At 34.9% G+C, this 12,886-nt stretch overlaps 1 protein-coding gene across 1 annotated transcript in view; it reads right to left on the bottom strand.

The window, feature by feature from the left end:
- Nucleotides 1-12,257, bottom strand: part of LOC150098696 (uncharacterized) — a 38,771-nt gene extending 26,514 nt beyond the window's left edge. The window contains exons 1-2 of the mRNA XM_090405663.1: nucleotides 12,102-12,257; nucleotides 10,690-10,971 (exon numbers count right to left, since the gene is read on the bottom strand). Of these exons, the coding sequence (XP_090261789.1) occupies nucleotides 10,690-10,951 (262 nt within the window). The 5' untranslated portion in view covers nucleotides 10,952-10,971; nucleotides 12,102-12,257. The remainder of the gene's footprint in view (nucleotides 1-10,689; nucleotides 10,972-12,101) is intronic.
- Between the last annotated feature and the right edge of the window lie 629 nt (nucleotides 12,258-12,886).

The raw sequence follows: 12,886 nt of genomic DNA, 5'->3' as shown, positions 1-12,886 counted from the left end.
GCTAAAAAAAATACTGTATTTATGCGAATATAACTCTAAATTTTTTTCCCAAAATTAAAGCTAAAAAATCATGTTGCGAGATACGTGGGAGGAATTTTCGGAAATTAAAGTTTTCAGAAAAAGAACTGTAAATGGTGCGACTTACCAAGAAGCTCCTACTCGCTATCACTACTTTTGGCATTGAGAACAGTTTCTTTGTGTGCATCGTCAAAGTCATCTACCCAAATAGCATCATCTTCTTTACCATTATTGCAAGCAAAAATTACCAGTAATTTACAAGACTTGAGATACGTGGAGCAGCGAAGAACTGCATATGATTGGTACGGTATTAACAAAAGATCGCGCGAACCAAAGACAAATTAGCATTTCAACAGTTGAGTTGAAATGCTAATTGCCTTCAACCGAATTCCATAATATCCGAAACATATTCACTATATATTTTTTAGTTTTAACACGTTAACGACGGGGGGGGGGGGGGGTGTCAAGCAAAATCATATGTTCCACCGGCAACATATGGTTTTGTTTGGCAGTTTCTGTTGTAGAGGGGATGTGATTCATTAGTAATTGCCGTTTTATCCTAGTTGTCGCTAATTGCACTCTTTGTTGGAAAATACAATGACTCCGTTAATTATGCATAACCGAAAATTGTCACGTACCCCCTAACGACCTTTCGCGTACCCCCGGGGGTACGCAGTACCACACTTTGAGAAACACTGGTCTAGAGCAATAGATCCAGTTCGTACAATGTCAAACATCCAGTTTGACATTTCCATTGGATTATATGATATTTTACTTAGAATAGGATCTCCAGGGAACGTAAAGTTTTAAAAAGGGGCGGCAAATTTATTTTGAATTTCGACTTTTAAGTTGTTTTTTTTCCTTTAAAAAAAAAATGTTTGCTGCCATTGCCGGAGTATTTTGATGACTCCGTTTGTGTTCTGACGTCGATGCTGTACAATCATTTGGATATATGAATAATAAAAGTAGGGGAGATAGTTAAAGTTTTTTTAAAATTATTATTTTTATCTGACACAGAAAAGGATTCGACAAAGAAAATTGAAGGATGACATCTAAAATAATCAAACACTAAATGCAACTTCGTCTTAAAGGGCTACATAACACAAGCTAACAACAAAAGTTTTTTATATTAAGCGCAATAGTGTTAATATTTCTAATATACGTTTCTAGAACAATGTGCATTTAATTTAAAAAAATTAAACTTTATTTTTCTAAAATGTATAGTATTTTAGAAAACATTTTTCTAATACACCATTACTTGTAAATTATACTTTTCTTTGAAAAAAAATTGCGAGAAGCACTGTTAGTGATAACAACATAAAGGTTTATTGCTCAACAACACAACAATAGTCTATTACTCAAACAAGTCTGCTAATAAAATAATATAATATGTATATATTTTTGATGTTAGCTGAATGCTAAGAGCGAATATCATTTCGTGGGCATGCAGGATTTCTCTAATGTAAGATTTAAATAGGGCAAAGAAGAAATTATTTTAAAAGAAATCAAGTTTCACTACTAATATTTACGAGTACGCTATACAGTAGTAATAAATATCTAACATTAGTGAAAAATCCATCAATGCATGTCAATTCTCAATTGACATGGATCAGCAAATTAGCGCAAGTCAACTAATTGTCATTGGGGACTTTAACTATGGAGATACAGATTAGAAGGAATATCACATGGCAGGAAGGAAAACTTAATCAGTTATTTTGCGAAAAATATTTATTAACTTATCAAATTGGAGTGAAAATGAATTAATAATTCAAAAGTCAGAGTTGAAAATCTCCAGATGTCTCATATCACTCAAAATATTGGATAAAAATTAAATACTGGATTTCTCTTTCACAGGGCAGTGAGTGAAACAATTTGTCTGTTGAAGTAGGGAGTGCATCCAATGTGAATGGGTAAGAGAAGGTATGATAGACGGTGTGGGTGATCGATAACCTCCCTCAATAACATACACACATGGTATTAACTGATTATTATCCAATTGGATAGAATTCTTGAATAGTATAATTTCTTGTCTAGTATAATGTACTTTCTAACCAATCGAAAAAATTTCTACAACTAATTTTTTATTACATAATCTGGTCACTCCATCTTAAAGACTGAACATGAAACTTTTTTCCATGCCACTTCTACCCTCCTGAAATTAATAGAATGCCAACTGAAAAAAAAAGAAACAAACACCAAATTTAACCTTAATTTGGAAGTTTTGTGAACGTGTTATTTAGAAATGTTTTGGGATAAAGTGTAAAAGATTCATAAGAACCGACAAAAGTAATCAGTAAACATCATGGTAAATAAAATAAAATTTTGTGATAGGTTTTACTTTCCAGTTGTTAAAAATATGACAGGAGGGTAAAGCAGTCCAACGGTACTGTGCACTGTAAATAAATGTAATAAATGTGTAGCTTGGACTATTGTCACATCATTCTCTTAGCTGAAATTAGCTTTCCATTTGGCTTAAATAAAATTAGCAACTTAACAGAAGTTGTTTCTCTAATCACAAGCTTTTCTCCTAGAAATAGAAACATTAGTTTTTTAATCCTGGGTACGGCCTTGAGAGCACACGCAATTTACAGACGAAAAAATATTAGTGGTGATGGTGGGCACTGGCAGTAGAAGGTGTTGTGTGTAGATCATGATGATAGTAGTGGTTCTGTGTAGCTGGTGGATTAAATAGCACAACTCTCCTCTCTTCTATTGCAAAACCGTGTTTGGCAATAGAAGTATTTATCGGCCTTGCTGTAAGAGGACGCTGTGATCACTTGTACACCGAAACCCAAGTGCGTTCTTTTTCCTTCTGAATGGGAGTGGTGTTTTTGAAAGAAAATGCTTTCCTACTATTATTGCTTAACTAACTGGTATGTTGTCTAACTCTACTGATTTGGAATGAATCAGCATCCCATTATTCAGCACATCACTAAAATGTCAGCTGCACTATGTTTAATTGCTTCCATGAGTCAATAAGACGCTCTCTCATCTATTATGTTATGCAACATCTATGTTTCAAGGAAATTCAAATGCCGCAATATATTAGCTTGTCACTAAATCAAGGGACCATTTCAATTACTCAAAATCGGCTTGTCAACAGAAAAAAAATATATAGATAGGAACAACTAACTGAATGAGTTATCTACAGATGAAAAATATTTCTATATTTTTTTCTTTGAAGTTGAAAGTCGAGTCGATTATACTCAGAAATGTTTTATGCAGTTTGGAACTGTAAAAAATATGCATAAAGATGGTTAAAGATTTATGCGAAATAATAATGCCAAGGTAAAAATAGTTAAATAACGTGATGTCGCAAGAATTGTAAGCACCTGGATGGATGCGTCATGTTTTGACCAAACAAAGCTGCTCCGTTTATGTCAAGTTGTTACCGGCGAGACATTTGAAATATGTCATTGAGTTTTCGTGTCTGTGCGACAAACATTTTTACTGTAAACGAGCTACGCCTATCCATTGTACACCTACGGGGATTACGCTCATTTGGACATACGACCTTCAGACAAGTGACTTGCGCTTTGTGTCACCTAGTAGCAATTAGTTAAAAAAAAAAAAGAGAAACACAACACGTGCATTTCTAGTTCTTGTAAATACGCAATAACTTAGAACTAATACGCAACATTTTTATTAAATCAAAACTTCCTTAACGTTAGCTTTCATCCTGTAATTTATAATGATAGTTTTAAGTTACATGTCTTTCTGTATAACGTAATAAAATATTCTAGTTTCGAATGATTTTAAAAATAATCATTCACAGATCAGTTTTAATTATCTGAAAAATTACGTATTCACGAACGAAAGAGGCGATGATCCTCCCATCCCCACACCAAGCCTGTTATGTTTCCATCTTAATTGCGTATAAAAAAAGGTTTGACGTTAAACAAGTAATAAACAACTTAAAATTTACTAGTTTATTATTGTGATCCTGTTTCCGGTCTGCTTGCACATTACGTCATTGATCTTACTATTAAATCCATGGTAATAAATAGTGCGATTGTACTATTAGTATCCTAAAAGGCATGATCATCGTAACACACAGGCATATATAATTAATGGTACCAATATTACAGAATCAGAAACGTTCAATTTTACGCTTAATGAGACGTTTGGACAGAACTCGAGCGAGTCTGGTGTCACTTTTCCCACAATCATATTTGCAAAGTGTCCTAACTAGTGTTTTTATTGTTATAAAAGTTTAAACAATGGGTCGATTCCTTTTAAACCTTTCTGGGTAAGTATACTCCACCCTGAAGACCCAAAGCAGGTTCGAGAGGAGTGAGCATAAACAGAGGGGGAAGGACATGCTGGTGAAAGAGCTGTTTCAGTCCCGAGACGTAGGGTTTATGATGTATTTAAGGAAGCTGATTAAAAAATAAGATATTTCATTACATTTTCTTAAAACTATAAAACATAGGTACGTTTTTTGTAGTCTAATGGAAATACAAAAAACAAAATTCAACATTGTGGACGTTTTGAAACTAAAAAATAGTATTTTGGGATAAATGTTTAGAGGCAACTTAAACTGAGAAAATTTAAATTATCTTCTGCTCCCCGGTTTTTTCTTCACACGTCAACTTCGCATTGAAAGCTATTTTCATACAAACTGTTTGTTTGTACGAAAATAAAGAGAGGCAGAGTGAAATATTTAGTTGTATCGCCCAGTCAGTGACAAGTAACACTGTGCATACTCTTTATATTAAAACATTAGAAATTTATCTTAACTAAAAATCGAAAGCAGAATTTTAGACTAGATTCCAATTTCAACTTTAAATACATAATACAAATAAATAATTATTACAATTTTGTAATATAAATTATTGTATAAAATAGAAAAATTTGACATATAAACTAATTACACCATACTATTATTTGTATGCCGTTTCTAGATCAGTTATTATGAAGATTATTACCTTTTTGGGTAGTCGACTTTAAAAACCCGCTGTTAATGGTACATAATGGTACATATATAGTATATAGTATAGTATACGATATGGTACACATGATATATACCACACCATGTGGAGTTTTGGAATTATAGTGCGTTTATTATATTTATGTGTCTCGAAGATCATGCAATTTTTGAATCAGTACTCTTGCCAAAACAGTTCAGAATCTTGCAGCAGTGCCGGTAAGACTACAACTGCACGGTAAGCGTTTATTTTATTTTATGTTTTTCCCAACTTTAGATATTTCACATTGATAGTCATGGAAATGAGACAATATTCAGGAGGTATATAAAGAATTTATAAGACTAGGTGAACTACTTAACAACAATTGGCAGGCAAAAGTGAAACTTTACGACACGTTTCCCCGGAGAGTGTCACAGACGTTGTCGCAGAAGATCAGTTAGAATCGGTGCCTTCTACTCCTTCAGACTTTGTAGAAGTGCGCGCACGCAAAAAGCGAAGAACAACAGAAGAACCGCACAAAAACAACGAAATGGAACAGGACGCTCAGGGTTCGGACGCCGCTATTTCTCCAAAAGAAAAGGTGCCTCCGATCATCCTTAGAGAAAAGCAGAAGTGGACAGCTATAAGATCCGCAATGTCCAATCTGCACATTGGCTTCATTAAGGCCAAAAACATGGACGAAGGCATAAAGATCCAGCCAGCAACAGTGACAGATTATAGAAGGTTGACCAAAGAACTGGACGACAGAGCCATCCAGTATCATACCTTTGCACTCATCTCGGAAAAAAAAAAAATTAAAAGTGGTCCTTCGTGGTATCTATGAAGACATTGACACAGAAGAAATAGCTGCTGACCTTAATTCTCAGGATCTGCCTCCAGTCGAGGTCAGCAGAATGTACAAAGCAGACAAGACTCCCATGCCATTAGTCCTAGTAGAGATTCACAAAATTTACAAGGATATCTGCAACTTAAAAACAGTCTGTGGACTCATCGTCACACCAGAACCACTCCGGAAAAGATCATCTTCTGGGCAGTACCACAGGCGCCAGAAGTTTGGCCATGCCCAGAATCTATGTAGAGCAGAATATAGATGTTTAAAATGTGGGGACAGCCATGCAAGCAATATCTGCACAAAGCCGAGGACCACCTCTGCCAAATATGCCAACTGCGGTGGCTCTCATCCTGCGAACTGCAAAGGATGTACTCAGCACCCAAAGAACAGACGGATGGAGGCAGTCAATCAGCCCTCCTGCTACAGTATCAGAACAACAGAGGCCCAGGCATCAAAACGGGAGACTCAGCGGCCACAGTCGGAGACCTCCAAAAATAGACACCCAAAAGCAAACAAGAAGTTATGCCGATGTCACCCTTACAAATACACCAATACCAAAACAAAATGAACCAATAGCACCAAAAAAAAAAAAAACTAACAGCTGTTATTACGGCCTCACTAGCAAACATGCTGCAGGATTTCAGCCTGTCAAATCCTGCTGCAACCTTCACTAAAAGATTTTTTCGTGAAACACAGGTTATCCTCAGAGCTATCATAAATGAATAGTAACAAACTCATTCCAGCATCTTTTCAGATAGTTCCATGGAATGCAAATGGCCTCTAAACAAAATTCTCGAACTACGAGATTTCACATATAGGCATGTGTTATGTTAATCAGTGAAACTCATTTAAGACCCTCAGACAATCCTAAAATAAGGAGTTATCGCCTGTGTAGAAATGATAGATTACTCTACAGAGGCGCTGGCACTGCCATCTTCATTAAAAATTACATTAAGCACCACTCTGTGAGCAACCCTTCAACCACTAACCTTGAGATCACAGGCGTGGAAGTAGTCACCAGCTCCGCTGTCAAACTGAAAATCTACTCGGCTTACAACCCTCCCCAAAAATCTCTACTTCATTCTGACCTAAATGACATCTTATGCGTCAGAGAGCCCACTATTATAGCCAGGGATCTGAAATGCAAGCACCCTGCATGGAATTGCACAACCACCAACAAGAATGGTTGCATCCTTTCAAATTACTTAGGATCAAGCAACGCTGTTGTGGCAGGCCCCACTGAACCAACTCATCTCAGTACGTTCGGCACTGCTGACATCCTGGATATAGCTATCCTTCAGGATATAAAACTTCAATACAGCATCATATCTATGGATGAACTATCATCCGATCACAACCCAATTCTACTACAGCTGGGAAAACAAGAATACCTGTCTCCTCCTTCTCACTCCTACATAGCATAGGAAAGACTGTCAACAGCTCTCAAAGATTATATTGGACCTGTTCCTCACATATGCACAAAAGAAGTAGAAACTGCAGTTACAAATCTCACACAACAAATTAATTCTGCTATAAAGGTAGCTACCTCTTACAATTCTGCCTGCAAGCGAGATCGTTTGTCTGAAGACATCATGAACTTGATTAGAGTCAAAAACAGAGCTAGGAAAAGATTCCGTAACACATGTGCACCACAAGATAAAACAGTTCTAAACAGGTTAAATGGGGCAATAAGAGATGCTCTCAAAGCTCATAGAGACCAAGTATGGGAAGAAAAGTTAGCCTCTATTTCACCTACTGTTCACTCCATTGAAAAATGGAGTGAACAGTAGGTGAAATAGAACCATTGAAAAATATCAGAAATAAAGACAGATCCCTTCCCCCAATATTCTCTGACCAGGGCCTTGCTCACACAGATGTAGACAAAGCAGAAGTTATAGCAAACAATTTGGAATAGCAATGCAGGCCTTCATATGAAAACCTTGGCTTTGATCACATATATAAGATTCATAGCAAGGTCAGACACTCACTCAAACTTTCGGACACCAGCACTGACCATATTGCACCAACATCACCTGCTGAGATATATGACATTATTAAAAAATTAAAGAACAAAAAAGCTCCTGGGGCAGACGGCATTACTAATCGGGTGATTAAACTTCTGCCTCGAAAAGCAGTAGTGCACCTGACCATAATTATAAATGCAATCCTAAGTCTTCACTATTTTCCTTCCACCTGTAAACTGGCAGATGTAATTCCTATACATAAGCCACGCAAGGATCCTCACCTGCCTCAAAATTATCGTCCAATCAGTCTCATCTCCAACCTAGGCAAGATTGCGGAGAAGGTCATCCTCGCACGTCTTCAATCCTCAATAAATGAACTAGACATCCTTTCCTAAAGAGCAGTTAGGTTTTCGGCAGTACCACAGTACTACTCACCAAATCCACAGAACAGTGGAATACATTACTACCAGATACAACTGGCGTCAATACAGGGGAGCTGTTTTCCTTGACCAATCCAAAGCATGTGACAAAATATGGCATTTTGGATAAATTTGCATAAATTTATCTCAGCTGGTATCTCAATGAAATTTGCACATTTAATTAGTTCATATCTGCAAAACAGGACCATGCAAGTCAAGATTAACGGCACTACCTCATCTCAGCGACCCATCTTGGCCGGAGTGCCACAGGGATCACTAATGGCCCATTGCTGTTCTCTGTATACATGTCTGATATCCCGCACAACCCAATGTCATCCATCATGGCCCTGTATGCAGATGACACAGCATTATTAGTCAGATATCTCCGACCACATTTCGTTACTAGAAAACCTTCTAAAATTAGAAACATGGTTCTCCAAATGGAGACTGCAAGTAAATTCCCTAAAAAGTTCAGCTATTCTCTTCACAAAAAGGTCGATATCTCCTGTAGGAGACATCTTATTATTCAACACCAAAATTCCCTGGCAGACGGAAACAAAACATTTAGGTGTCTTTAAAAAATTAACTTTTAACCAACACATCAAGGCTACATGTACAAAGGCATCTAAAGCCATCGCTCAGATCTACCCCCTAATAAACCGAAGCAGCAAGCTAAACATCAGAATCAAACTGCTTTTATACTAGCTGACGATTCGTTCTATAGTTCCTTATGCTTCTCCAGCCTGGAGCCACACCTCCACTACAAATATTATCAAATTGCAACGGGTTCAGAACAAATGCTTGAGAATGATCCTAAACGCCCCATGGTTCGTCAGAAATCATCAACTTCACCTTCCTTATATCTTATCCTTCCTACAAACTTTAGCTGCAAAGTTCGTCCACTCATCCCAATGATCTAGTTCAGCAAGCTGTAGCCTATGAGCCTACGGATACATTCAAACCCAAAAGACCAAAATCCATTTTAACTTCCTTCAGTGTTGTATAATCTCCATGCCCATTCTGGGCGAGCAAACTGCTCATAATATTTTCCCTCACTGTGACCGTAACAGACAACGGGGAATATGAAAAGCTTTCCACTTCACCCCTTAAGTTATAAACGTCAATTGTCAATTATATTCTTTTATCCAAGTGATATGACGCTTAAGACTTAATGTGACTTCTACTATAAGCAATTTATATTTAAACATATTAAAAATTGAGCTGGTTATTTTTGCTAATTTCGAATTTATCGTGGTTACTCCTGACACATTAGATTACATTTTGCAGAAGGTAGCTGTACAAATATAATATGCCAAGAATTTTAGCTAAAACTTCGCATTTATTTCTGAGAGAAATAAAATTCATTATCTAGAAGAAATGAGTTTTGTTGTGTAAGCATATTTAAAGAGCTAAGCTACGGCAGCAATATCATTGTAAACATTCATAGCATTTGTCCTTTAACTGAAGGCGACAAATATTTCTTGAGATCGATTGGGAGACGTACAATTAACGTAATCAGATATTTTATAGACGAGATAAGAGCAAGAAGATAGAAAAGATTTTTTTTAGATTAACATTTCGATTGGTTAAACCAAGAACTGTTACTATCCTCATAGCTACCAATGATTTTGAAAGCTAAAATTGCCTGCGCTTTTTAGGGAATAAAAAAATAAGCGCAAGATGATATTTTAAATTTAGAAATACTTATTGTAGCTTGCTGATTTGCAATGTAAAAGAACTCACCATCACCTTTCTCATTTTCATGGATTTTTTTTTTTTTTTTTTCAAAATTGTCTTTCTATATGTTTGCTAACTAGATTTTATCCTTCTCCCCAAAGCAGAAACAATTTTTATTCTTTCTATGACCAAATAAATAAAAAAATAAATAATAAAACCGCTTGTTTTAATAAAATAAGAAATAAATAAATTTTTAATATATAAAAAATGTAATTTAAATTACTTTAAAAATATAATACACCTTTTTCTTATTTTTATGTAATTCCTAGGCCATCGATAATTTTCAGCGATTGTTTAGCTGACTAATTATTTAGCTCTTTAGTTGATCGATCTTCCTGTTTGTTTACCCCCACATCCGTTCAATTCAATATTTAATAAGAGTCTCATGGAGTTATTTTGTTTCCTTTTTACCAGTTTTCGAAATTGGTATTTCTTTGATGTAAATTCAGAGTTCACACAGCTCACTTTGTAGTTTCTTTGATTTGATATATCATCGTACGTCGATTTTCGTTTTTTTAATTTTATGTCGAGGAAAGTGAAATATATGCATGGGTAAACGCTAGTGTTTCACAAATAAATATAACAAGAATTTAAGATAATTAAGTTAGACTGATCTGTATATTGCCAAAGAAAGAATGTTTAAAATACGCATCAAGTAGGAAAAGTTTTCACCTCGCTTCATGTTAAAAATGTCAAAACTAAATCCACTAGGAACACACTGTTTCAATGATATTATCAAGTGTGTAAATAACTTATTTGCATGATTAAATGTGTAACAAGGAATGACCTACCCATAATCAGCTTGAAATGATCGTAGAAATTATGCATATCAAACATTGGGGTTCTTAGCGGAAATTCAAAGAAATAATTGAAGTCATCTTCAAGTTCTTCATCGGCTTCATTATCTCTTTCTTCAGGAAGATCATTTGTTTCTGTGGTATTTGTCTTAGCAGCGTTCTCTGTTACCTCTCCTTCGCGCTCCATTTGAGGAAAAGCTGGTGTTCTGTGAATGATGAACAAGCAGACGACCAAAATACAAAGAATTACCTTCATTATAGAGGTAGTCCTGAAAGCTGAGAGGGGAAAAATACCTTCAGTAAATTTGTTTATAAACACAAGGTAAGAACAAGACATCAATAAATCTGTGAACATAAAGATATTAATAAATATTGTACTATCAAAAACATACGGACATTCTTTAGTACTATTTTGAACACTAAACTCTCTTTACAAGTGAGTAATCAAACTGCGCATGTGCAAAACTTCAAATATTTATTCATACGAATCTCAAATTAAATATCCCTATTTCTTATTAAGTTGAGAAGACCGAAATGCCTGTGAACAGATATAATTAATATAGAACAACTGTTTATCAATTCTTGTTATTTATTTTTTATAAAAAAAAATAATTTTAAACTAAAATTCAGTGATAGTTTGCTGTTTTAAATTCTTTCCATCCTTCTATGAGTCCCTCTTCCTTTAAAACATAACTCTTGTATAATAATAATAAGAGTCATAGATATATACTTCTTATACATCTATAAAGAAATCATTTAGGTTTTTTTTATTTAAAAAAAAATAGATTTAATTACATTTTTTAAATAAATATTAAATACACCCTTTTATTATTTATATTCTTTTCTTTGAGTATAAATAGAAAACCAAACGATGATATAGTCAGCTTTGAAATGCAGCTTTTTTCTGCAGTGAAAATGTTGATTACTAAGCAAGCATAAAAACCTACGATATACAAATACGAATTATAATATAAATTCTCTTCCGTAATATTTTCTTCTTCTTTCTTTATGTTCATTAATTTTAATATATAAGTAAATAAAATTATTATTGGCTTAATTTATGATTATGTGTACTCGTATAATATTTTATTGTGCATACACCTAATTATATCTGTTATAATTTATATACTAATTACTCTAGCATTTTAACCGGTACTCCACGATAATTATAAAATTTTAACCGATACTCCACGATAATTATAAAATAGTCGCAGTAGTTCTTGCGGTCGAGAACGTTAGATTAGATATAAAGTTAAAGGGATGTCCTGGAAACAGATGTCGGAAACATGAACGCAGAGTTAAGTAATTTCGTTGTCAACTTTATTAAAACAGCGTTCGCAACGTTTACAATAGTAACTATTGCAATTATTCAATATACATATAATTTTTATTGGTACTGTACTCACTTGGATTCTATACAAAGATGATGGATGTTTCAACTCTTGGCAAATAGAAGAACTTCACCTGCAGAATTAACCGATCTAACAAGCTACTCTTACCTATATAGCAGCTGCGTGAAAAAATAAGTCACGTCGAAGATCACGGTTTGTTGTGAAATCGGGCACTACGGAAATTATTCGTTATTCTGCAGATGTGTCATCTTTTGCTTATTGCTCAATTTCAGGTAGACTGAGACACGGTTGGTGGCTGCAGGTGAGTGAGGAAAACTGAAATAGCCATTAGCATAGTCAAATATGGTTGGATGGATTCCAAAAAAAAAAAAAAAGTCTTATTGCTTTGTCCAAAAAAAAAAAAAAAAAGTATTTAAGGATTACATTTATGAACATTGTAGGAAGGGACGACTTTTAAATGATTTTACCCCCCCCCCTTACTTGTAAGGTTATAAATAGGACGGTGATGGTTAAAAAGGTTTTCTTTTCTTTCTTTCTCTTCCCATTTCCTAACTTGGAATTTAAAAAAAAAGGTCTTAATTACCGAGAATTATGAGTAATGAAATGAAGGAAATGAACACTGCCTGTACTTTGCTATCAATAGGGAGTGTGAGTAAGTCCGATAATATTAAACAGGAAACAATATTCTTTATATTAGCCATTTGCCAAGTCATTTCTCCTTGTAAATGAAAAGCGGATAGGGTGGAGAAGGAAATAGAACATCATTTGGAAATGTGGCTTTTAAATATACGTCATTTTTGTTTGATTTATATGGACTTCAGATCTTTCCACCACTTTTT

Source organism: Typopeltis vanoorti, chromosome 15 (assembly GCF_054136105.1).
Source record: "Typopeltis vanoorti isolate ZY-2024b chromosome 15, IOZ_Tvanoo_1.0, whole genome shotgun sequence".
NCBI lineage: Eukaryota > Metazoa > Arthropoda > Arachnida > Uropygi > Thelyphonidae > Typopeltis > Typopeltis vanoorti.
The sequence above is the reverse complement of the archived record's forward strand: the minus strand, read 5'-3'. Positions and strand labels throughout refer to the sequence as shown.